The sequence below is a fragment of the Eretmochelys imbricata genome, chromosome 28, assembly GCF_965152235.1.
Source record: "Eretmochelys imbricata isolate rEreImb1 chromosome 28, rEreImb1.hap1, whole genome shotgun sequence".
Taxonomy (NCBI): domain Eukaryota; kingdom Metazoa; phylum Chordata; order Testudines; family Cheloniidae; genus Eretmochelys; species Eretmochelys imbricata.
This window is the reverse complement of record NC_135599.1, coordinates 7,966,781-7,991,576: the sequence shown is the minus strand read 5'-3', so window position 1 is coordinate 7,991,576 and position 24,796 is coordinate 7,966,781. Positions and strand designations below refer to the sequence as shown.

Below are 24,796 nucleotides of genomic sequence, written 5' to 3'. Positions count from 1 at the left end.
AAAAGTTCTGAAGGTTTCCACAGCCTAGTCTGAGGGTTAAATGGACATGCTCTAATAGCTGACCTCCTCAAACTAAAAAGGGCCTTGGCACCTGTCATAAATGTAAAGGGAAGGGTAAACACCTTTAAATCCCTCCTGGCCAGAGGAAAAACCCTTTCACCTGTATAGGGTTAAGAAGCTAAGATAACCTCGCTGGCACCTGACCAAAATGACCAATGAGGAGACAAGATACTTTCAAAGCCTGGGGGGGGGGGAGACGGGACGGACAAAGGGTTCTCTCTGTCTGTGTGATGCTTTTGCTGGGACCAGAGCAGGAATGCAGGTCAGAACTCCTGTAAAGAGTTAGTAAGCAATCTAGTTAGACACGCGTTAGATTCTGTTTTGTTTAAATGGCTGATAAAATAAGTTGTGCTGAATGGAATGTTTATTCCTGTTTTTGTGTCTTTTGCTAACTTAAGGTTTTGCCTAGAGGGATTCTCTATGTTTTGAATCTGATTATCCTGTAAGGTATTTACCATCCTGATTGTACAGAGGTGATTCTTTTACTTTTTCTTTAATTAAAATTCTTCTTTTAAGAACCTGATTGCTTTTCGTTGTTCTTAAGATCCAAGGGTTTGGGTCTGTGTTCACCTATGCAAATTGGTGAGGATTTTTATCAAGCCTTCCCCAGGAAAGGGGGTGTAGTGCTTGGGGGGATATTTTGGCAGGGAGATGTTTCCAAGTGGGTACTTCCCCTGTTTTTTGTGTAACACTTTGGTGGTGGCAGCGTTTAACCTAAGATGGTAAGAATAAGCTTAGGGGATCTTTCATGCAGGTCCCCACATCTGTACCATAGAGTTCAGAGTGGGGAAGGAACCATGACAGCACCCAGGAAAAAACTGGTTGCAAAAAACCAAAACTTAAAAAACGAGAAAACCTACTATCTTGTACCCATCACCATTTTAAATTAAGGCACCTCCTGACAGACGGGATATAAACTTTGGTTTGCAAATAAGAGAACTGGAGATTTCAGTGATTGTTGCCTTATAACTGGGTAAAATGTTACACAACATGTCTCCTTATGTAATTTTTTCTCAACAGAAATATTATTTTAAAAGCTTATCAAAAATCCATTTGAAATAGTAATAATTAAAGTCTATACTAGGTCTTTATTTTGATATACACTATTTCTCCTACATACTACTATACACCAACCCCCTTTTGAGTGAGGTTTTACTTTAGAACTCCTTAATCCAAAGAGGGTAAATTACATCAAATAAACTTTACAGGATTAGTCACCTTTCATATACTACTTGGAGGGAGGCAGGAGACAGAAACATAAGAATGGCCATACTGGGTTAGACCAATGGTCCATTTAGCCCAGTATCCGGTCTTCTGACATTGGCCAATGCTAGATGCTTCAGGAGGAACGTACATGTCAATTAGCGAGTGATCCATCCCGTATCATTGACTCCTAGCATCTGGCAGTCAGAGGCTTAGCCATCTTGGCTAGTAGCCATTGATGGACCTATACTACATAAACTTAATCTAATTCTTTTCTGAACCCAGAAGAAAACCCAGATAACTTTCAGTGTTGCAAATAAATTCATAATCAGTATAATCACAATCAGTCTCTTATTCTGCAATAAACTTTGTTTAATTTCATTTTCACTGGTAACAACATATCTGAAGGCTGCACAATTTTATCATCTGTGTTAGTTTTCTCTGAATCCCCTTTTCCACCAAGTCAGTCTTGTGTAAAGTTGTGTTCTGTACTAACATAGGTGCCTGCTATTTCTGGGAGCTCATTTCTCTCTGGGTCTTCGGTCATAAGTGTTGGTGGAAGTCATCTCAAATGTGTTCTCTTGAGAAAATACACTTGTATTCTATTTTCACAATTTCTAATCTTTCAAAGTTGCAGGAGATGGAGAAGCGATGCAAATTCATAGGACATGGGAGCAAAACTGAGAGACAGAACCATGGAATCAGGACTCAACAGTCATCAGTCCTGCAGTCTGAGCTTGGGAGTCTGACATTCATTCCCTCATTGGTTAACATCACTTGCACAGCATGGAAGTGCTTCTTCTCCAGCAAGACAGCCAGATAGGGATCCATGGGGAAGGGCTGTCCTCTGAAGGCATCAACTGTTTCTTTCTTTGGCTCATAAAACTCTGGATCCAAATGGTAAAAGGACAACTCCCCACTATCTTACCACAACATCATTTGAACCATAATCTGCCACCGAACTAGGAGATAGTGTTCTAACATAAACAGCTTACCTGAGCCTAAAGTTACCCTAGTTTCCATCTCTGGGGTAAAAATTAGCCACTGGGTGCCTATTATTTCTACTTAAAAACTAGTCTAATCCTTAGCCATGGTCAGGGTAACTTTACTTCTCTGGAGTAGAATCCTTTACCACATCACAGAAAATCTCAGTAGTCATAGAGTGAGGAATCACTTCCCCAACCAGGCATGCCCAGTTTATTTATTAATCTGGTGGCACAGATATGGGCCTGGTTCACAAGCCGTGTAAGTTACCAAAGGTGGGGTATCTATTAAAAATAGATCGACTGCTGCAGCTATCTCACACTCACAACGGATTTTATTTTATATATATTTGCAGCATCTATAAGGTGTAAACTCAGCAAAAATACCACTTCCATTTTCTCCATCTCTACATAGGTAGGAACTGTGTTCTGAAATAATACACAATATGCACTTGATTATGAAAGAGAGATCTTCAGAAGACACCTCCTGTTAGGTCTGGGCCACAACTGACTTGTGACCCAAATACATGGGCATTTTGCTGAGTTCCGAGTCACTTACTGTGGAATATTGAATCCTCTAAGACAATATGTGATCATATAGTCTGGGTCAATTGTTATTCAATTCCATTCCTTAGTTAGATGTAGAATTTTTAAAATGCTACTGTTTCTGTGGTAGCAAATCCAATAGCTTTGAGTACTCATTCCTGACGACTGAACTGCTCTTGAACTTCCTTCATGTCATAATGGAGGAGTGGAAAAATAGACATACATGAAAAGAAATTATTGTTTTAGTAAATGGTCATTTGTCTCAAACTCCACCAAAAAACTGAACTTCACCCTATCATAAAGAAACTGAAGTCCAGTTATGTTATCAAATGCCCTCAGGAAAGAGAGATACCCAAAACACACAAGAGAATAAGACAGTTTCAGTATCATATAAAATGAAACTCCAGAACATCTTACTCTCATGATGCCAAAATTAGAACAGATTTTCCTATTGCGCTGTCCTCTGATCCACTCAAACCTTCTTCACACAGCATCACCTCATTACTATTCTGTCATGCTAGTTACAAAGGTTTTAGAATTATCATAATGGGGAATATCAGCCAACCTTCCCATCTGGAAACAATCCCAGCTCAGCTGGAAAAATCCTGAAAGCAACTTTGCCAATAGACAGAAACAAGGATTAAAGCACAGAAAGGTTAATCTGTTTGGGATCCTTTCAAATTCCCCCTGTAGGTCTGTGACACTCATTTCCAGCCCCAATGAGTCTGATTTAGGATCAGAGCATGATACCTAAGCACAGAGAGCTGAGAACACGGCTTCATGTGACACAAAAAATAAAAGTTCTGAAGGTTTCCACAGCCTAGTCTGAGGGTTAAATGGACATGCTCTAATAGCTGGCCTCCTCAAACTGAAAAGGGCCTTGGCACCTGTCATAAATATAAAGGGAAGGGTAAACACCTTTAAATCCCTCCTGGCCAGAGGAAAAACCCTTTCACCTGTAAAGGGTTAAGAAGCTAAGATAACCTCGCTAGCACCTGACCAAAATGACCAATGAGGAGACAAGATACTTTCAAAGCTGGGGGGGGGGGGAGACAAAGGGTCCTCTCTGTCTGTGTTTTTTTTTTTTGCGGGGACCAGAGCAGGAATGCAGAACTCCTGTAAAGGGCTAATAAGCAATCTAGTTAGATATGCGTTAGATTCTGTTTTGTTTAAATGGCTGATAAAATAAGTTGTGCTGAATGGAATGTTTATTCCTGTTTTTGTGTCTTTTGCTAACTTAAGGTTTTGCCTAGAGGGATTCTCTATGTTTTGAATCTGATTACCCTGTAAGGTATTTACCATCCTGATTGTACAGAGGTGATTCTTTTACTTTTTCTTCAATTAAAATTCTTCTTTTATGAACCTGATTGATTTTTCATTGTTCTTAAGATCCAAGGGTTTGGGTCTGTGTTCACCTGTGCAAATTGGTGAGGATTTTTATCAAGCCTTCCCCAGGAAAGGGGATGTAGGTTTTGGGAGGATTTTGGAGGGAAAGACGTTTCCAAGTGGGCTCTTTCCCTGTTATATATTCGTTAGATGCTTGGTGGTGGCAGCAATAAAGTCCAGGGGCTAAAGGTAAAATAGTTTGTACCTTGGGGAAGTTTTAACCTAAGCTGGTAAAAATAAGCTTAGGGGGTTTTTCATGCAGGCCCCCACATCTGTACCCTAGAGTCAGAGTGGGGAAGGAACCTTGATATGGGATAGAGATTGATCCCCGAATTGATGCCTGTACTCCACCTCGGCAGGAAAAGTAAGTAGAGTCAACGGGGGAGCCGCCGTGGTCAACTTGCCACCGTGAGGACGGCCAGGTAAGTTGAATTAAGATACTTTGACTTCAGCTACACAAATAGCATAGCTGAAGTTGTGTATCTTAGTTCAACCCCCGCCGCCGCAGTGTAGCCCAGGCTGAAGAGTGATGGAGATCAGGTCATCACAAGGGGAAAGCTAACCACAACCATTGCACCTGGGTTATGTCTGCCCTGAAAAGAGTTGTGTTTTTACATCAAGATAGCTAATTTGAGCAATTTAGCCGGTGTCTACATTAGAGACCTTATAGTGGCACAGCTGTACTGATGCAGCCGTGCTGGTGTAAGATCTCTTGTGTAGTTGCTCTATGCTGGTGGGAGAGAGCTCTCCCGTTGACATAATTAAACCACCGTCAATGAGCGGCGGTAGCTACGTCGGTGGGAGAAACTCTCCCGTCGACATAGCGCTGTGCACACTGCCAATTACGCTGGCAAAACTTATGTTACTCAGGAGTGTGGGCTTTTTTCACACCCCTGAGTGACATAAGTTTTGCTGACATAATTGGTAGTGTAGACATGGCCTAACTCAATGTACAGTTCTAGTGCAGACAAGGCACAGATAGTTTTTATCTCACTGTAGCTAGATGAGGTCAACCCTCTCTCCCCCAACTCGGACTGATGGACATTTCTGCCTGGAGGGACACACACTCCCATAACTCATAAAATTAAAGAGTTGAAAAAAAGGATCACAGGATTCACCCCAAAGTAAGGTGAACTGCAAAAGGTAGAAGACAGCAACTCACCTGAAGGGAGCTGCAAGACGACAGTAAAGGAAATGGTGCAATCAACCTTAAAGACCAATATGTGGGAATTAGCCAATATATTAAAAAAACAATCAACCAACCAAAAAACCCACAACAAAAAAGAAACAAAAAATCTTTGGGTAGCCCTACTGAATACAAATATAGTGTTATTCTCCTGTGTGGATTCTCTGATGTGAGACAAGCTGTGAGCTATAACTGAAGCCTTTATCGCACTGAGGGCATCTATAGGGTCTCTCTCCAGTGTGGATTCTCTGATGTATGATAAGCTCTGAGCTCCGAATGAAGCTTTTCCCACACTCACAGCAAGTGTAGGGTCTGTCTCCTGTGTGAATTCTCTGATGTATGATGAGCTCTGAGCTCCGACTGAAGCTTTTCCCACACGCAGGGCAGCTATAGGGTGTCTCCCCTGTGTGGATTCTGTGATGTGCGGCAAGGTTTGATCTCCGATTGAAGCTTTTCCCACACTCAGGACATGTGTATGGTTTCTCTCCCGTATGGATTCTCTGATGTGTGATAAGGTTTGAGTGCCAACTGAAGCCTTTCCCACACTCAGGACATGTGTAGGGGGTCTCCCCTGTGTGGCTTCTCTGATGTGTGATCATCTGTGAACTATCAGTGAAGCTTTTCCCACACACAGGGCATGAGTAGGGTCTCTCTCCTGTGTGGATTCTCCGATGTGAGACAAGATGTGAGCTATAACGGAAGCCTTTCCCACACTCAGGACATCTGTAGGGTCTCTCTCCAGTGTGGATTCTCTGGTGCTTACTAAGATCTGAGCTCCGAGTGAAACTTTTCCTGCACTCTGGACACGTGTAAGGTCTCTCTCCCGTGTGGATTCTCTGATGTCTGATCAGCTCTGAGCTCCGACTGAAGCTTTTCCCACACTCAAGGCAAGTGTAGGGTTTCTCACCTGTGTGGATTCTATGATGCATGATAAGGTTTGAGCTCCGACTGAAGCTCTTCCCACACTCAGGACATGTGTATGGTTTCTCTCCCGTGTGGGTTCTTTGATGTGTGATAAGCTGTGAACTATGAGTGAAGCTTTTCCCACACACAGGGCATGGATAGGATCTCTCCCCTGTGTGGATTCTCCAATGTGAGACAAGCTGTGAGTTAGAACTGAAGCTTTTCCCGCACTCAGGGCATGAATAGGGTCTCTCTCCTGTGTGGATTCTCTGATGCGAGACAAGCTGTGAGCTAGAAGTGAATCCTTTTCCGCACTCAGGGCATGAGTACGGTCTCTCTCCAGTGTGGATTCTCTGATGCGTGACAAGCTGTGAGCTATAAATGAAGTCTTTCCCACACTCAGTACATCTGTAGGGTCTCTCTCCAGTGTGGATTCTCTGGTGCTTATTAAGCTCTGAGCTCCGAATGAAGTTTTTCCCACACTCACAGCAAGTGTAGGGTCTTTCTCCTGTGTGGATTCTCCTATGTATTCTAAGCTCTGAGCTCCGACTGAAGCTTTTCCCACACTCATGGCAAGTGTAGGGTTTCTCCCCTGTGTGGATTCTGTGATGTGTGATAAGGTTTGAGCTGCGACTGAAGCTTTTCCCACACACAGGGCACATGTATGGTCTCTCTCCAGTGTGGATTCTCTGATGTATGATAAAGACTGAGTTATGTTTGAAGGTTTTCCCACACTCCAGGCAGATGTACGGTGTTCCCCCGGTGTCGATTCTCTCATGCCTAATAAGGTCTGAGCCTCTACTGAACTTTTCTTCTGGTCTGTGCTGACTCTCACAGGCATTTGCCTGCGCACAATTCGAGGAAACATTCCCTTTGGATCCTTCCGATAACGTCTCATGTGCTTCTACTTGCTCAGAATCGTCTTGTTGAGGATTCTCCTCCTCATTCTCATTCACCATCCCATCATCTGCTAGGATAGAGAGAAACCAGACATAAGTCACTTCCTTTGCCAGAAAAAAAGGGAACCTCAGAGAGGGGAGTGGAAGAAAGGGGGGAACAAACAAAAGTAAGTGACAGAGAGATCAAACAAAGAAAGAGCTGAATCTCCCCCAAGCCTTTCCCCACAGGAGAGAGAGGAGGGGATCAATTCTGGGTCTAAATCTCAACCAAACATACAGGGAGAAAGTAGACTGGAGAGGGAGCTACTGTCAGGCATGAGTCAGGACAGGTAGGAAGCCGTAAGTGAAGTCTGCCATGAGGATGCCACATCTCCTGAAAACAATCCTGAATTCAGACAGCTCACAAGGGCTTAGTAGGAATCCTAAATATTTCCTTAATTCAGGGACAGATTTGGTGCTGGTTTAACTGATACCTGTGCAGGTATCTCTCGGGGTCTCTCTTTCCTCAGAGTCCTGGAGGTCTGGGACCCATGGCTCCTCCCCTCGTTCCAGGCAGGAGATCACATCAGGTTTGGAAACTGGAAACCCTGCACAAGTGACAGAAAACAAGCAAGATGAATTGAATTTGTGGGATCCTTTTGTCACATTCTGGGTGTGCAATCCAGACCTCCGAAAGGTTGCCTCACCACCTGCCCTGGGTAATCCTGGGTGCCTCACATTGCTTTGGTGTTGTAGCTCCCAACCTGGGCCGCTGACAAACAGCTTACCAGCACGCTGGTCATACCCTGAGTGTTTGTGGAAGGCTACAGCCCTGACCCAGCAGCCTGTGAGAAACAGTCCAGTCCCACTTTGGCCTCCACCAGCCTTGGTTACTATGTACTATTCTTCTCTCCTGTGTACGCTGAATGCAAATTTGCCTTGGCTCCTGCCATTTCCTCCTCTTGCTGTCTCAAGGACCCTATTACTTATATGCAAATTGAGGTAAATAAACATTCCGTTGTTTAGGTTAGACTGGGTTAACAACTTTTACCTAGTCATGGCTGTGTCAGTTTGAACATCTACTAACATCATCATGCTCAAATAAATTTGTTAGTCTCTAAGGTGCCACAAGTACTCCTTTTCTTTTTGCAAATACAGACTAAAACGGCTGCTACTCTGAAACCTATCATACAGGGGGAATTCATAACTTTACATACAACTTCGTTACATAAATTTCACTGAATTATTGACCAGTAAGTTATTGGTTTTCAAGTGATACCTCACAAGGCATATTTTGTACAAAGGCTATTACAGTGTTGTGTAGGGTGTGATTACAGGGGTGCTTTCACTCACATCTTGCCACAAAGATTCTGTTTAACCCCAGTTTATTTTAAGGGGTAACATCCCCAGGCCAGCTTCCTTTGCTCAAAGCAGCAGGACAGTGAATATTATCAATCATATTTATTGGGATGGTGCTGAATTATTATGAATGACTGTTGTTAATATGAATGTGTAAGGCTGGAGACGTCTGAATTTGCTAAAGGATTCTGGGAGCAGGGTTCTCTTAGTATCAGATGGTATGCTGAAATTGCACTTAGTTGTGTCAGCATTCATGGATTATGAATGGTTACAACCAGGGTGTATGGGTGTGGGTGTGTGTGTATTAGTTAGCTGGAACTTTGGTCATGGTCAGTTGATGGCCAGCTCACTAAGTAAATGCGCAGAAAACACCTGAACGGTGAGCATGGTACTAACTGACCTGGATCAAGATGACCCTTTGGGATTGCACCACCCTAACAGCTCAAGGGAATGATTGATGAGAAAGCATACACCAAGTGATCTTTGGTCTCTGTCCCTCTTTAGCCCTCTTCCAAAAATATTAATTAGGAAAACAAGTAATGAAATGCCCACAGGGCATATTTCGGGGGCATGCGACTCCTTTGAGAGCGAGTGGTGTAAGTACTAAGAATATCACAGGTATAGTAGCAGTTCCCAATTAATATCTGAAGAGGCCTGTGATGCTGTAGAACAGGCAGGGTAGACAAAACCTTGCTACGAAGGACTTTTGGACCAGAGGATCTCCAGGTAGCCAACACCCTGCTTTGGGGGACATTTGACAGACCAAGTGCCTGAGAAGAGAAGAAAAGACATCTCCATCGAGGCCTGGTAGCTATACCTGCTTTGTTTACCAACTGTGTAGGGCTCCGATAAATGAAGCAGGGGAAGGGGGAGTAGCTCCCTTTTATGGACACCCAGCTAGCCAGTTAGCTATAAAGTCCCTCTTGGTGGCTGTTCTCTGCTTGCTTTACCTGTAAAAGGTTAAAAAAGCCCACAGGTAAAAGGAAAGGAGTGGGCACCTGACCACAAGAGCCAATGGGAGGGCTAGAACTTTTTAAAATTGGAGGGAAAACTTCCCTTTGGCTGTTGTAATAAATAAAGTGGGGGGATAGCTACTTTGATGGACACCCAGCCAGCAAGTTAGCTGTAAAATCCCTCCTGGTAGCTGTTCTTTACTTGCTTTACCTGTACAGGGTTAAAAAGTCCCCCAGGTAAAGAAAAAAAGTGGGCACTTGACCAATGGAAAGGAAGAACTTTTTAAAATTGGGCAAGAAACTTTCCCTTTGTCTGTTCTCTCTGGGCTGAAGGGTCAGAGCAGCCATGCTATACGCAGCTAAGCCAGGTATGATTATAAGTCATCAGATCACGCCTAGAACTACTTATCTGAACTCCAATGTGTCCATAGATCAGAATGTTTAGCTAGACGTGATCAGGGTTATTTCTTTTATTTCTCATTGGCTTGCAGACTCCTCTGTGCTAACCCCAGATGAAGTGAGCTGTAGCTCACGAAAGCTTATGCTCAAATAAATTTGTTAGTCTCTAAGGTGCGACAAGTACTCCTTTTTTTTCCCAGATGCTTTTGTTTGCTTGTAACCTTTAAGCTGAACCCCCAAGAAAGCTATTTTGGGTGCTTGATTTTTGGAATTGCTCTTTTAAAATCTAGCAAAAGCCTAAGTTCTGGATGTATTTTCTTTCTTTTTGTTTTTAATAAAATTTACTTTTTTTAAGTAACCTTGATGGGTAGATGCTGCCACCACTCATATGCATGGCGTGGCTGAACGCAGAGTCAAGTGAACCTAACCCTGACAACAAAGTCATGGATGAGGAGGTGGAGTTAGCAGATGGAGATGCAGCCGTGGGCTACACACTATGTGGGATGGCGAGTCAGGAACTCTACTCCATTTCGGAGTTGTCTAGCCAGTCCCAGGAATTCCACTCCAGTGAGCAAGAAGCAAGAGAGGAAACCCCTGGGAAGTGATTCTTTGAGTTGATGTTGCATGGTTATGATGGCCAACTTTCCTTTGCTTTGTTTAGCGTGGAAGTGGGTGAGGGGATAGAAATGTACATGACTGTGTTGCTGTGTGCTTGGTAAGTTACAAGAGATGCATTTTACTGTAATGATTCGATGCTGTGTGTGAACTAAGAATAATACGTCCATGTAATTGTTGTGCTTCTGCAGATATGGCCTTCAGGGGAACCCCCTGCACACTGGCGGAGTGCCTCTGCCAGATCAGAAAGTGACCAAGACAGAGCAAAGACTACATATTTCAGGAGGTGCTGCAATCCCTCCTTGTGATTTACTGCCCCTTCCCTCATCCTTCACAAAACCTGACCCTAGTTTGGGTGGCAGGGGTCAGCACTGACCTCAGAAACAGCAAGCCTGAGGCACCGGAGAGCAGCAATGGAAACAGAGGGTGGGGGCTGGGGGAGGAAAATGTTGTAGTGGCCACACGCCAGCACAAGCACCCTCCCCCCACCCCGAGCCACTTCTGCCAAGGCTTGCAGTTTGGGATGGGGAAGCCTGGTTCCCAGCCTCCAGACAACGTCCATATTACAAAGGGGAGGTGAGCATGGTCCCCTGGCCACCTCTGGTTCCGCCACAGGTGGCTCCCCTCCCGCTGCAGATGGTCTGGTGCCCCTGCCCCCATGCCATACTCACCATAGCTGGGACAGCAGACTGGCTCAATAAATACCTTGTAGAAATGAAAATGTTATGCTTTATACTGGCATGGATTCAGTGGAGTGATTTCTCTATAGAAATTCTGCACTACAGCCTGGGTCTGCCCTGACTGGTTCCTTTGTGCTCTGGATGTGTTATAGCTGGAAGTGTGGCCTTCAGCTCTTCCTCCACACCGGCAGAGAGGCTCTCCCAGACAAGATGGAGACAAAAGAATATGAGATAACGAATGCCTCTGGAACAGTGGATACAGCAAAGGGTGTGGAGGACTGCTTTCAGAAAAAAGGACATGGCGAGCAGGTGAGCATCCCAAGAGAAAGAGCATGGCCCACTGCAGGAGAAGCTGGGGATTCTGAAGGAACAAACATGCTGAGGCTTCTGGTTGACCTTCGGGAAAAAAACCCTGAGGTTTGACTCCCTCTTCAGCCCCTGCAGAGCAACATTCCAACATCACTGTACTCCCCCACCTCACGTTCCACTAGGCAAAGGGAACACTGCAATATCCCTTCCACTCAACCCCAGAGGAGGGTGCTAGGAACAACAGCTGCACATGTGCTGATGTATGACAGGCAAGGCCGCTGTACTTTTATAGAGAGAATGTATGTGTTTTTCCCACTCCCAATTTTATTCCATCATCTTTCCAAGGTTAATTCTTAGACAGATCTTTCAGTGTTTACATCTGTGTGCAATAAAAGTATGTCTTGAAAATGAAATCATCTTTATTAATTCAAAGCACGGGGTGAGGGGAGGTGGAGGGATGTGCACGAGAACAAAGCACAGCAATCACAGCAAGGTTCAGACTATGGGTAGGAATGATACAGAATAGCAGCGCACATTATTGTGGGTCATTACTAAAATGAGTTTCAATCCCTCCCTGAGACACATTGTCCACCCTGAGCTCTTCTTAGAGCCCTGGTATTTGGCTGCTCAAAATTAGCAGATGGGATGGGGTGGGGAGGTGGATCGTCTGTGGAAACTTCTCGCCCTTTGCTTCACATATATTATGAATCAAACAACAAGCAGCTATAATCATGGGAGATGTTTTTCCCGCCCACAGAGGTCTAACCTAGTGAGCAAAATGCACCAGTGACCCTTCAAATGGCCAAAGGCACATTCACCCACCATTCTGCACTTGCTGAACCTATTATTGAACCGATCTTTACTGCTGTCCAGGCGTCCGGCTCCATGTGCCACAGGAATAAGGGATAGGCTGCATCTCCCAATATCACCACTGGCATCTCAATGCCCCCAAGGGTGCTTTTGCAGTTTGGAAAGAAAGTCCCTGCTTGCAACTTTCTGAACAGACCTGTGTTCTTAAAAGACGTGCGCGTCATGCACCTTCCCAGACCATCCCACGTTCATGTCAGTAAAATGTTCCCAGTGATCCACCAGCGCTTGTAACACCATAGAAAAGTTTCCCTTTCTGTTTATGTACTCTGTGGCAACGTGGTCTGGTGCCAAGATAGGGATATGCAGGCCATCTATCACCGCACTGCAGTTAGGGAACCCCATTGCGGCAAAACAATTCAGTATGTCCTGCAGATTGCCCCGAGCCACTATTCTTCTTTGCAGAAGGCGTTTAATGGCCCTGCCTATTTGGATCGCAGCAACCCCCACGGTGGACTTACCCACTTCTAATTGATTCCCCAATGACTAGTAGCAATCTGGAGTTGCAAGCTTCCACGCAGTAATCGCCACTTGCTTCTCCACTGTCAGAGCAGGTCTCAGTTTCACGTCCCTGCAATTCAGGGCTGGGGAGAACTCCACATACAGTTCCTGGAAAGTGGCCTTGCGCATACAAAAGTTCTGCGGTCTCTGCTCATAATCCCATACCTGCACAAAGATGCAATCCCCCCGGTCAGTGCTCGTTTCTCGGGACCAGAACCAGCACTCCATCATATTCAGCTGCAGGGCAGCTGCCAACAGCAACCAGAAACTTTTGTTCCATTGTTTCCAGCAGTGCTATTTGAAGGACATTGAGAGGAACTGCAGCACAGAATGTGACACAGCTCTGGAAATATCCTATAGGATAAGACACGTGTGGTGTTTGCAACGCTCACCACAACAGTGCACAGCTGAGTGGAGTCCATGCTTCTCTGGAGATGGCGTACCCAAGGCTATGCCAGCCTTTTGAAAAAAAGGCGCAAAATACTGTGGGCTGCAGACAAAATCAGTGGAGAAAACTGCATCATTGGATGTTGAAGCCATGATTCCAGTCACTCCTGTGAGAATGTTTTGGTCCCATGAGGCATTGCAAGCCCTTCCCAAAAACCCCTGAGGCGAGTTGCACTGCTCTCTACATCAATGCAAGCACTGCTATGAGGATGCACTCCACCAACACAAGGAGTGTGGTGTGGACATGCACAACCAACTTAATAACTGTGGCGGTTGGATGTCGAGTTAAGTTTGCAGTATAGACATGAATTATGCCTACACTGCAATGTATACACTGCCACACTTTGTAGCATAATGAGAAGAAAAGATGTGTATCCAACTCCATGTGGTCACCTTACATATGTACATAAGGGGCACGTCACGGAGCGTGGCGGTAATCGATGCTGGCACTCTTGTGGAATGGGCCCATATCCCACCTGGTTGGGACCATCCTGACAATTGATAACAGAGCTCAATTCACCCTGAGACCCACTTCGAGATTCTCTGTGTGGATATGGCCTGCCCTTTAATTCTCTCTGCTATGGCGACAAATAGCCGAGGAGATTTCTGGAATGACTTTGTCCTTTGTAAGTAAAAGACCAGGGCCCGACGTACATCCAGGAAGTGAAGCTGCTGTTCCTCATTCAAAGCATGTGATTCGGGAAAGCAGGTAGGTTGAAATAGAAGCAGGAAACCACCTTTGGTAGAAATTTGGGATGCAGGCGAAGTGAGACGGCTCTCTGCTTGCATTCAGAAATATAGCTTAAGGGCAGACGGTGTTGTGTGGAGGACTGCTCTGTCGGAACAGGTGGATGGGATCTGTGGACTATAGGATGTTTCTGAGGAGGTTCATAGGCCTGTTGGTGGTAAAACTGGGGATTCTGTAACACTGTGAGAAGATGGCAGGTGATAACACGTTTGCTTTGCTTATATGCCTAAGGATCGCAGAGAGGCTATGGAATCTTTCAGTGAGTACAAGGGGTCATCCGTCTTTTGATTGAAGAGGTGTGATTCATCAAAAGGGAGATCTTTGATCATATTCTGAACTTCTCTAGGGAAACCAAGATTCCCTCCTTATGACAATTACAGTTGCCAAAATGCGCAAGGATGTGTCTGCTGAATCAACTGCAGCTGAATCAACCGCAGCCTGAAGTATGGACTTTGTGACCAACTTGCCTTCCTCTATACTTGATAGGAATTGGGCATGATACTGTTGAGGAAGCTCATTTGCCATATGTCCACACTGTAAGAAGTCGTATTTGGCCATCACTGCCAGGAAGTTCAAGATCCATAACCGAAGGCTGTCCAAGGAGAAAACCTTTCAACCCATAAGGTCCAGTCTCTTGCCCTCATTGTCAGCTGGGGTGGAGCGTGGGTGCTGTTGTTTAGCTCACTGCATAGCAGCCTGAATCACCAGGGAATTGGGCAGAGGATAAGAGAATAGAACTTGGAACCCTTGGGGGTGGGAGCGGGGGAAGCACACTGTACCTCTTTTCTGTGTGCCATCCAACAGTGTGTGTCTGTTGGAGAGTGCCCTCCTTTGATAGGGCCACCCCGGCCAGTACCAATGCGTGCAAAATGTCCAGCAGGTGGTGCTGCGTGTGCTGCACTTCCTCCAATGGTATTTCAAGAGCATGAGGTATCCTTCCTAGCAGCTCTTGAAACTGACAGCAGTAGTCTGGGGGAAGGAGAGAGTCGATGACACCGCCTCGTCTCAGGATGATGGGAGAAATCCCTCCGGATCTGGCAGTACCATCAGGGCTGGGCTGATCCCTGTTTCAAATGCCTGCTTGGCGAAGGACAGGTCTGTGCTACAGGAGAGGATTCCCATGTTGAACAGGACTGTTATGAAGACGAATATTGGGGCCACAAGCTCCCATATGGCCAAACCGGTTAATCCTGCTGTTGCAGCGCTGGTGCCCAGGGACTCAGGTACCAGTAGCTCCTGGATTCAGTCCGATGTACTGGGGTGTTCCACGGCCAGGATTTGACTGTGGCCCAGTGGTGACCTCCACAAGGTGCTTCTTGCAGGGGAGAGGGGGAGGGGCTCTGTCTTCCCGCGTACAGGCAGGGAAGTAGAGATAGATGCTGCACCCGGATGTGGTGTGGGTTTCCCACAAGCAGTACAGACAGCATTGGTGCTCGTTGTTGAGGGAGAACAAATGACATTGAATCCTGTCCTCTTAGTTATAATCCAGCATCCCAACCTGGGTGCTGAAGGGAGAGAGGGGGGGAAGGTTTGGAGGGGAACTGCATCCTGAGCCTTGCGGAACTTTCAGAAACAAGAAAAATCACTATAGAAACCAGGAAAAGCCTGACTATAGAGAGTACCCAGACACAGCTGCTGGGGGCGAAGTGGGGAGTTGGGGATTGTTTGGTGGGAAACTGCCAGAATGGCGTCCCCAGTCCTTAATCCTACGAAACGTTCAGAAACCAGAAAACTACTACATAAAACCAAGTCCTTGTAATGAGAGGCCTGGACCTAGCATAACCCACAGCCATCTTGTAGGCTCAGCCACCATAAATTGCAAACAAAACTACAGAGTCGGGGAATTCGGCCTTGTCATAGGCAAACAGATAGAAAAGTATTAGCTGCAGCCCTATGAATTGGAGATAGATAGATACTCACAAAGTCGAGAGAATGGATAAGTTAGCCTTGAGTTTCTGCAGTTTCTGTCTGATAAGAAAAAGTAAGAAGTTTTGCTGTTGCTAAAGAAATTGTAAATAGTTAGAAAGTGTACTTTCAATAGGCAGAGTGTCCTGGTCTACTGCTGCTTAAGCAATTCTACCCTGACAGTGTATTCCACTAACAAAGCATAAAGATAAGTAGACCTTGAGAAGTTTTAACTAACTTTGAAAAACACAAAAGCTAATGCGTAGGCGGTCTTAGGCACGTGAATCCCTGTATAGTGAAAATAATTGGATAGTGTTTTCATAGAATCATAGAATATCAGGGTTGGAAGGGACCCCTGAAGGTCATCTAGTCCAACCCCCTGCTCGAAGCAGGACCAATTCCCAGTTAAATCATCATAGCTGTGTCTTAAATAAATTAATTGGTTAAAGAAGAGATAAGAGAAATCCTCATTTTAACTATATAATGGGGGTCAGAAGACACGCTCATTGTAACTAAACTCTGAGATACAGCTCAAGGCCAAAGGTGCCAGGTCTTTTATCCCTGCATGACCATACTGCACAGAAGTCGGACCCCCGGACGAGAGCAGATCCTGACTGCCCACTGGGAGACATCCAGCTGTCTTTGCTGGGAGTGGTGAGCCTTTGATGCTTGGCGTGTGTATTCTATTGATTTGTTGCTAATAAATACATGCACATGTTTAAGGACATTACTGTGTTAGTCTCTTTCACCGTGAAAAGGCTCTGCAGACCTGTAGAACCCGGAGACCCCTAGGAAGGGATATTGGCCCCGAGCCTAGGGAGGGATAAAGTTGGGCCCCTTGTCCCTGCGTATACACAAGAACGGGTAGGGGGTGGGAGCTTTAAATTGTGCAGGTTACACCCTGACTAAATAAAGAAAATGCATCACCACAGACGAGGGGACAGCAGAAGCTCTGACTTGGAACATGTGGCAGTGAAAGGGAACTGAAGACGCAGGCAAAACCACAAGGCAATGCAAGGGCGCACACGTGAACCCACAGACACTACTACTGTAAAAAGCTCCGGCTCTGGGAGCATGGCGCATGCAGATTAGCCTCAGTGGAATTCAATAGGGATCATCACGCAAAGAAGAACTTGCTTTAATCAACACACACGGCACTGGCGAAACTCTGTAGTGTAGACGTACCCATAGTTAGGTCAGCCTAGCCCTCACTTTAGACACAGCTAGGTGTACGGAACAGTTCTCAGCTGGCCACTTTCAGCCATTGCACTTGTAGTGTAGACATGCCTTTAGTTCCAAGAGAGCTCTCTGTGTGAACTGCATGACAGCTAGGTAACAAAAACACCCCATGTGTCCTGGTCTTTACATTCAGATTATAGTAATATCAAGCACAGAGGGAAACTGAGGTATGTACTGGAATCACAGAAATATTTCCAAAATTCCCACATCCAATGGTCGTAGCCCTGGGAGAGAAAGCAAAGTGTTGGGTTTGGACTTTAATGCATCCAATAAGGATAAATTAAATAATTTTTAAAAAAATCTTTCTGTGCCATTGGTCATTTAAAATTTGTGTACATCTAAAAATGATACTGGGACGCGACATAAGCCAAGGGGGGACAAGACATGGAATCCAGTGTACACATGTATGAGTAGTAAAGGTATAGAATTACTACTACAGAGATTCTTTAGAGAACCCACAGCTTCCAATAACCAACAGGACAGGAAGGCTTACCCAGTGAGGCCACAGACTCATAGTTCTCCTGCATGACATCTCTGTAGAGGGCTCTCTGAGCGGGGTCCAGCAGAGCCCACTCTGACTCGGTGAAATACACAGCCACCTCCTCGAAAGTCACCGGCCCCTGAAAGAGCAAGAGCCCCACACTTAGTACTTTAGTACAACCCCAGGATTCATGGGAGAGCAGGAACAAGAAAATGGAAGCTCTGGGAATGACATGGTAGCACAGTCCCACTCCCATCCTGAGCAGCCAGGAGGCACCAGGTTGAGGGAAGAAAAAGAGAGCCCCTCACGCTGGCCAGTGGACAGAGGGGACAGGGGTCTTCATATTCATCACACACTTACTAGCCAGAGACTGATACAGGAAATGGAGTCCCCAGGAGGGTCAGGGACAGTCTCCTGGCGGGAATCCCAATATCCCCCCATAAAATTATATAATATATATAAACGAACACCTGGAAGGAAGAGAAAGTTGACAGGAAAAATGTCAGAAGCTTAGAATTGTAGAAAATTAGTAAGGTGAAGCAAAGAAACAAATGGAGAACTCTCTGGCCAGCAGAATTAAGGAAATATGAAGGAGCATTGTGTTTATTTTAGTATATTAATAACAAAAAGATCCTAACAATTTTATTGGTCCATTACTAGATGGAAAGGGCAGAAACATCAATAATAATAATAATACCGAAGAAGTAAAAATGTTCAGTGACTATTTCTCTCCTGGATTTGGGGAAAACAAGCAAATGATGTCGTGATACGTTTATGACGACAACGACAGTCTTTTCATTAAAATAGTAATTCATGAAGATGTTAAACAGTAGCTATTAATGTCAGACATTTTTAAAAATAGCAGTTCCAGATATCTTCCATTCAAGAGTTTTAAAAAAGCAGCTGAGGAGCTCTAAGGACCATTAATGCTGCTTTTACATACCTCTTGGAACACTGAGGAAACTCCAGAACACTGGAAGAAAGCTAAAGTTGCCCCTATATTTAAAAAAAGTGTAAAAGGGATGACCAAGATAATACCCCAGGTTTGATGTCAGGCAAGATAATGGGGGGGAAGGAGGGTATTATTAAAGAATTAAAAGAGGGTAATATAATTCATTCCAATCAACATAAATTGAGGGAAAACAGATCCTCTCAAACTAATTGGATTTTTTTTTTTAAGGAGTTCAGAAATTTGGTGGATAAAGCAATAGCATTAATGTAAAACACTTTGATTTCTCTAAGATATTTGACTTGGTACAGCAGGATACTTAAACAACTACAACAATACAAAATTAACATGACATACACTAACTAGATTCAAAACCAGCTGATACATTTCAAAATGTAACTCTAAATTGTCACGTGGGCGTTTCTCTATTGGGGTCCAATGGGGATCAGTTATTGGCCTGTTGCTATTTAACTTGCTTATCAATAACTTGGAAGAGAACACAATATCACTGATGAAATTTGCAGATGACACGAAGTTTAGGATAGTGGTAAATAATGAAGCGTGTCAAATTATGAAGTGTGTCAGCTGGTTCGGGCTGCAGCACTGGGAGCCTGGGAAGTTTTTGTAGCCCTGGCCAGGGGGTTATTTCTTGTTCCACAAACAGGGGAAAGTTCCACACCCAAAACCAAGGAGTCTTCTCCTTCAATGTGGGGCCTAATCCGAATTCATTCTGGCAAGTTTGTCCCCTCCCTTTCCCCACCCTGGGTATTTCCTGCCCTCTCCCATCTCCAGCAGCTCCCACCCTCCTGTACATTTACTGACCATCTCCCTCCAGCTACAGCCCACCAACCATGTCCGTGATAATCCCATACCTCAGATAACTCTGCTGCAGCCATTGCCTTTCCTGTGGAACAGTGGGACGATCCAGAGCAAAACATCGACGTTATTCTGTAGTCTGTCGAGGCAAAAAGAGCAATTGGAGAGTTTTCAGAAGGAGCTTTTGTCCATTTCACACACAGAGTCCCCCCCCACCAGACTTTTTCCCTGGAAACTGACATTCTAGGCTCTGTCACACAGCAAAACAGTGATTTTATTAGAGGTAGGTCTTCCCACCAGGATTAAACCCCCACAGGCCTGGTCTACACTACAAAGACCTGGTCTACACTGCATTGCAAGTGTAGCTGCATTGCATGCACTTAGTTGCGTGTGTCTCTGCACTTAAACTAGTCTCCACCAATGTAAATGGTCCATTATGCCAACCCGGAAACACCAGCTCCCCAAGCAATGTTGAGCCAGGGTCAATGTACTGAGATCAACACAGCGTAACTGTAAACATGGTATGCATCCAATGAAGTGGGCTGTAGCTCACAAAAGCTTATGCTCAAATAAATTGGTTAGTCTCTAAGGTACCACAAGTCCTCCTTTTCTTTTTGCGGATACAGACTAAGACGGCTGCTGCTCTGAAACCTGTAAACGCCGCGTCACCCTACCAGTTCTCCAGGAGCTATCCCACAAGGGCTCAGGGCAACAGTTTCCCACCTACACAACGAGAAACTGCGGCAGGTAAAATGGGTGGGGAAACACCCCAAGTCTGAGGAGACTGTAAACTGACAGTGGAGAGAACATGGGGAAAAATCTGAGGCGGAGAGAGAACTAGTCAATAGTTTGGGAGAACACAGGGAGTTTACATGGATTTCCTCTCCACACCGCACAGGTCGAGAAAAGGGGAGAAGGCTGTTGCCAGGTTTGGCGGAGGGGGGGGGGGGAGCAGAGGAGATTTCACCCCCCCCCCCGCAATCCCTGCCCTGGGGAGAGACGCCGAAATCCGCCACGTCCCGCTCTCCCCCCCCCCCTCCGTCCCGTCCCCCCCTTTCCCCTCCCGGCAGGCCCAGGGCGAACCCCGGCCCGGCCCAGTCTCTTCCCCGGCTGAGCCCCCGTTCGCTCCCCGGGCAGAGCCGGCAGGAGCCGGGCGCGCAGGCGGCTCCCCGGGGGGCTCGCAACAGGGAGCCGCTGCCCGGGGCGGCGAAGGCTCCGGCCCCGGGACCCCGTGGCGCAGAGTCACGGCCCTGCCCCAGCCCAGCGCTTCCCCGAGGCCGCTCCTCCGCCCCCGCCAGCCCCGCGCCGGCTCCCCCGCCCGCTCCCCCGGCCGCCGGCGCCTCGGGGACCAGCCACGGGCGGGGGCGCGGGGCCGTTAAGGGATATAACGGGCGGGGGGGGGGGGGGGGCGCGGGGCCGTTAACGGATATAACGGGCGAGGGCGGAACGCGGCGCTGGGAATAGGGGCGGGGCCTGCCATACGCGGTACGGGGAAGGGAGGCTCCACGGCGGGGGGAGGGGCGGGCCAGGCTCCGCGGAGGGGGGGGAGTCCCGGCCCTCCCCGCACTCACCCGCTGTCGGTCCCCGGGCCCGGCTCCCTCCGCGGACGCAGGACGAGGGGCGGGGAAACGGCCCCCCACCCCTCTAGCGCCAGCTGCGCATGCCCGGAAACTGCGGCGCCGGGCCTGCTGGGAGATGGAGTCTCCACCGGCTCGTGGCGGGCGCGGCGCATGCGCAGCGCTCAGCGACGGCTGGCGCGGGGGGGGCGGGTTCGGCCCCTTCCCCTAGTGTCGCCGCTGAGCCCCCGAACCCCAGGAGCGAGGGCCCCCCCGCTCCGCCCCCTGCTCCGCCCCTCCGCCAAGGCCCCGCCCCCTGCTCCTCCCCTTTCCCGTGGCCCCGCCCCCTGCTCCTCCCCTTTCCCATGGCCCCGCCCCCTGCTCCTCCCCTTTCCCGTGGCCCCGCCCCCTGCTCCTTCCCTGGCCCCGCCCCCTACCCCTCCCCTCCGCCAAGGCCCCGCCCCCTGCTCCTCCCCTTTCCCGTGGCCCCGCCCCCCGGCCAGGAGCGGGAGCTGGGCTCTGCTAAGAGCCGCCCCGGGAGTCTGGGCCACTCTGGGGAGCCCCGGACCCCGCACCTGCCCCGGGCGCTGCGCCCTGGGGAGCGGGACACGGGCCGGGGGCTGCTGGGACCCGGGGTGCTCAGGGAGGCAACCCCCGGGCAGCTTAGTTTGCCTAAGAGCCTTTGGGGAGGGACCTTGTCCAAGGGTTTCTGAAAATCTGAGTCCACGGGGTCCCCTCGGTCCCCAGCTTGTCGACCCCCCCAGACAATTCCAGCCGCTTGGTGAGGCTGATTCCCCTTCCTAAAACCCCGCTGACGGTTCCCAACAAATTCTGTTCATCTCTGTGTCTGGCCATATTGTTCTTTATGAGAGTTTCAGACAGTTCGCCCGGCCCGGAAGTCAGGCTTACAGGCTTGTCATGGCCAGGGTCACCTCTGGAGCCCTTCTTAAAAATGGGCGTCACATTAGCTCTCCTCCAGTCATCTGTACAGAAGCGGGTTTAAATGATAGTTTACAGACCACCGTTAGTAGTTCTGCAATTTCACAGCTGGTCCCGCTGGCTTTTTGCTGTTTAATTTATCGATTTGTTCCAAAATCTCTAATGATACCTCAGTCTGGGACAGTTCCTCAGATCTGTCACCCAAAACGAATGGCTCAGGTTTGGTCGCTCCCTCACATCCTCAGCCGTGAAGACCAATGCAAAGAATTCACTTAGTTTCTCCGCAATGGCCTTGTCGTCCTTGAGTGCTCCTTTAGCTTCTCGATCGGCCAGTGGCCCCACTGGTTGTCCCTTACGTAGGAGTAACTGCTACCAGTAGCAAATTCCTACAAGGAGCAGTTTCTCCTAAAATAATGTGCTTATAACACAGTGTGACTGAAATGAGACCAATTTCAAACAAGGGGGACAAAATGCAGTACTGCATTGGCTGGGAATCGAACCCAGGTCAACTGCTTGGAAGGCAGCTATGCTCACCACTATACCACCAATGCACTTCAAAAGAGTGTGTCACAAAGGTGTCAATTGTGCAAGCAAAGCCGTGACAGCCACAGAGCGAATGAGGAGGGTGGGTTTGAGTGGGGGGCAGCATCTCAGGTCTGGGCAGAGACAGGGGCCCCCAGGGACTGAACAAGGGGGGAGGGGAGCTATATCCCAGCAGGAGTTGGCCCCAGCTCCACTCCTCCCCTAAGTCACAGGAAATGAAGATAAATTCATCTGACTCAAGAAGGAAGGCGGCTGCTCCTTTTAAAAGCAAATCTTTGTGTTCCTTCCTGCTCAGCACAGAGGGGTTTCATCATGCAGCTGCCGATCCTGGGGACAACGAACAGAAGCGGCCACTGAACCGAAGGAGGGAGATGATTGTTTGACAAGGACGGACGCCTCATTCTATGGGTGTTTGGTACATGCAGGCAGCCCCTGTTCCTGCATCTTTCCTGGCGAAATACAGTTTCCGTGCCAACTCCCAAAACTTGTTACAGAAAGGTGGGGAAAGGAGATGGCCACACGATGGCGCCGGGACATAAGGAATGAAACACAACACTTGTCTTCTCTACGCAGTCCCTCTTGAAAAGTGATTGACCTCCACTCACTTGTATGTGAAGCGATGTTCAGTTTCACCCTGGGCAAACTACAAGGCTGAAGCAATTTCATGGATTGTGACACTGGGATTGAAGGATTATTTAGTGTTATAAGAAATTGTAAAAAAACAAAACAAAAAACAGTTCATCTACACTTGAGCTGCTTGTTATGAAAGGCCGGTTTCCCCAATTCAGTTCCAGATGCTCTTTGAGGCTTGCCCCGGGGTTCCCTGCATGCCCCAGCAGGAGTGAAAGCAGAAACCCCTGCTCTGCCCTTAGCTCCATGCTGATTTTTCACAGTGGGTGGAATTGGCTTTTTTGTGGCCTGTTCTCTGAGCACCAGAACTACCAAATCAGCTGCAGCCTGGCACGGGGCATTGCATTCAATACGCCAGACCATTCGCGTTCGCTCCGGGTTAGGGCATTGGAATTCTGATGTCAGGCCATGTTGATTCTGAACTTTCACCAATTTTATTATTGATGCCTTGCAAAGGAAACTTTCCTGAGGGGTCTCCTGCTCCGGGGACTCTACAGAAGGAGCAGAAATGGCAGTCTTGGGAGGATGCTTTTCCCCCTTTTGCTGAAGGTTCTCCCCACACACGCACACTCTCCCCTGACCTACACTGCAGGGTTATGTCGAGTGTTATGGGGTAAGGCCTAGTGGCCGGAGTCTATAGAATTGCCCTGATCCACAGAGCAATAGGGCCCCACGGGACCAAGTCAATGGGGACACCCTTCTCTGCAGAGCAGCAAGGCCAAGCAGCCAGAGTCAATTAGGCTATCCTGATTTGATGGGCAGCAAGGCCTAGTGGCCTGAAGGGGGAGGGCCACCATCCCATGGTGGGGTGGCCAGTGTAGGGGGTCTCAGCCCAGGGCCCTGGTGGCACCGAGTGAGTTCACTACCGAGTCAGCGGGCATCCAAGTGCAACACACTGACTATGCTTGGGACTATGGGTAGTCCCTCCCTTGGGCTACTTCCTACCCTGACTCCTGCTGTCTCTGTGGGCTGGGTGACTTCGGGGTTCCCAGGTTCCACTGCCTGGACTGGTGCCGGTGGCTCCGAAGTCCCTGAGGTGTTTGCAGGTATCCAGGCATCTGCCGGGGTCCCAGCACCGCTGGCTTTCGTGGGGATCCTGCTGCTCCAAGACAGGCACCAGCAGCAGACATCCTTCCTCACTGACGGTCAGCCCAGACTGAGCTGGGATGCTCCCTTTTCTATTTGTATGGCACTTGGTGCATGCCCAGCAGGGACGGGGGCGTGGCTTCCTCAGTGCCGTGCAGAGCGAAGATAAAGGAGCAGAGGAAGGTGTACCAGAAGGCAAGGGAGGCAAACTTTCGCTCCGGTGCTGCACCGTAGACCTGCTGGTTGTATAAGGAGCTGGACGCTATCCTTGGCTGCAACCCCACCTCCACCACCAACAGCCCCATGGATACTTTGGTGTGGCTGGACAAAGTCAGGGATGAGGAGGTGGAGTTAGCAGATGGTGTGTAGCCCCTGGCTAGGTCGCCAGGTGGGGTGGCAAGTCAGGAACTCTGCTCCATTCTGGAGGTCTCTAGCCAGTCCCAGGAGTCCCACTCCAGCAAGCAAGAAGGTAGGTGATTTTTTTGAGTTGATGCTGCACAGTTATGACAGCCAACTTTCCTTTGCTTTGTGTAGCGTGGAAGGGGGTGAGGGGATAGAAATGTACAAGACTGTGTTTCTGCGTGCTTGTTATGCTACAAGAGGTGTATTTTACTGTAATGATTTGCTGT

At 47.7% G+C, this 24,796-nt stretch overlaps 2 protein-coding genes and 1 non-coding gene across 7 annotated transcripts in view; 1 reads left to right on the top strand and 2 right to left on the bottom strand.

Annotated features, from left to right (window-relative positions):
- LOC144258221 (uncharacterized) overlaps positions 1-24,796 on the top strand; it is a 160,273-nt gene that overhangs the window by 113,443 nt on the left and 22,034 nt on the right. The gene's annotated exons all lie outside the window — the stretch shown is intronic.
- On the bottom strand, positions 1,615-21,096 carry LOC144258258 (uncharacterized). 5 transcript variants are annotated; one of them, XM_077806687.1, is made up of 5 exons: positions 20,985-21,096; positions 19,470-19,552; positions 17,661-17,787; positions 7,640-7,753; positions 1,615-7,237 (listed from the first exon to the last, which is right to left on the bottom strand). In XM_077806687.1, the coding sequence occupies exons 2-5, from the start codon at positions 19,533-19,535 to the stop codon at positions 5,508-5,510; spliced, it is 2,037 nt and encodes a 678-aa protein (XP_077662813.1). In that variant the 5' UTR covers positions 19,536-19,552; positions 20,985-21,096; the 3' UTR covers positions 1,615-5,507. The 5 variants fall into 5 exon arrangements, with proteins under 5 accessions (XP_077662813.1, XP_077662811.1, XP_077662814.1 ...); XM_077806685.1 differs by having other exon boundaries at positions 19,470-20,136; positions 20,985-21,059; XM_077806688.1 differs by lacking the exon at positions 20,985-21,096 and adding an exon at positions 20,008-20,419.
- On the bottom strand, positions 22,388-22,459 carry TRNAG-UCC (transfer RNA glycine (anticodon UCC)). Its single transcript has one exon. It is a non-coding gene; the product is annotated as a tRNA-Gly (tRNA).

What these genes read in the sequence shown, in the direction of transcription:
- LOC144258258 (XM_077806685.1), bottom strand. Translation starts at nt 19,655, where the DNA reads ATGTCAGTTTCCAGGGAAAAAGTCTGGTGGGGGGGGACTCTGTGTGTG. An exon ending in TGAGTCTGTGGCCTCACTGG is followed by an intron (nt 7,754 to 17,660) that starts GTAAGCCTTCCT and finishes TCACTTGTGCAG; the next exon opens with GGTTTCCAGTTTCCAAACCT. An exon ending in CCCGAGAGATACCTGCACAG is followed by an intron (nt 7,238 to 7,639) that starts GTATCAGTTAAA and finishes TCTCTATCCTAG; the next exon opens with CAGATGATGGGATGGTGAAT.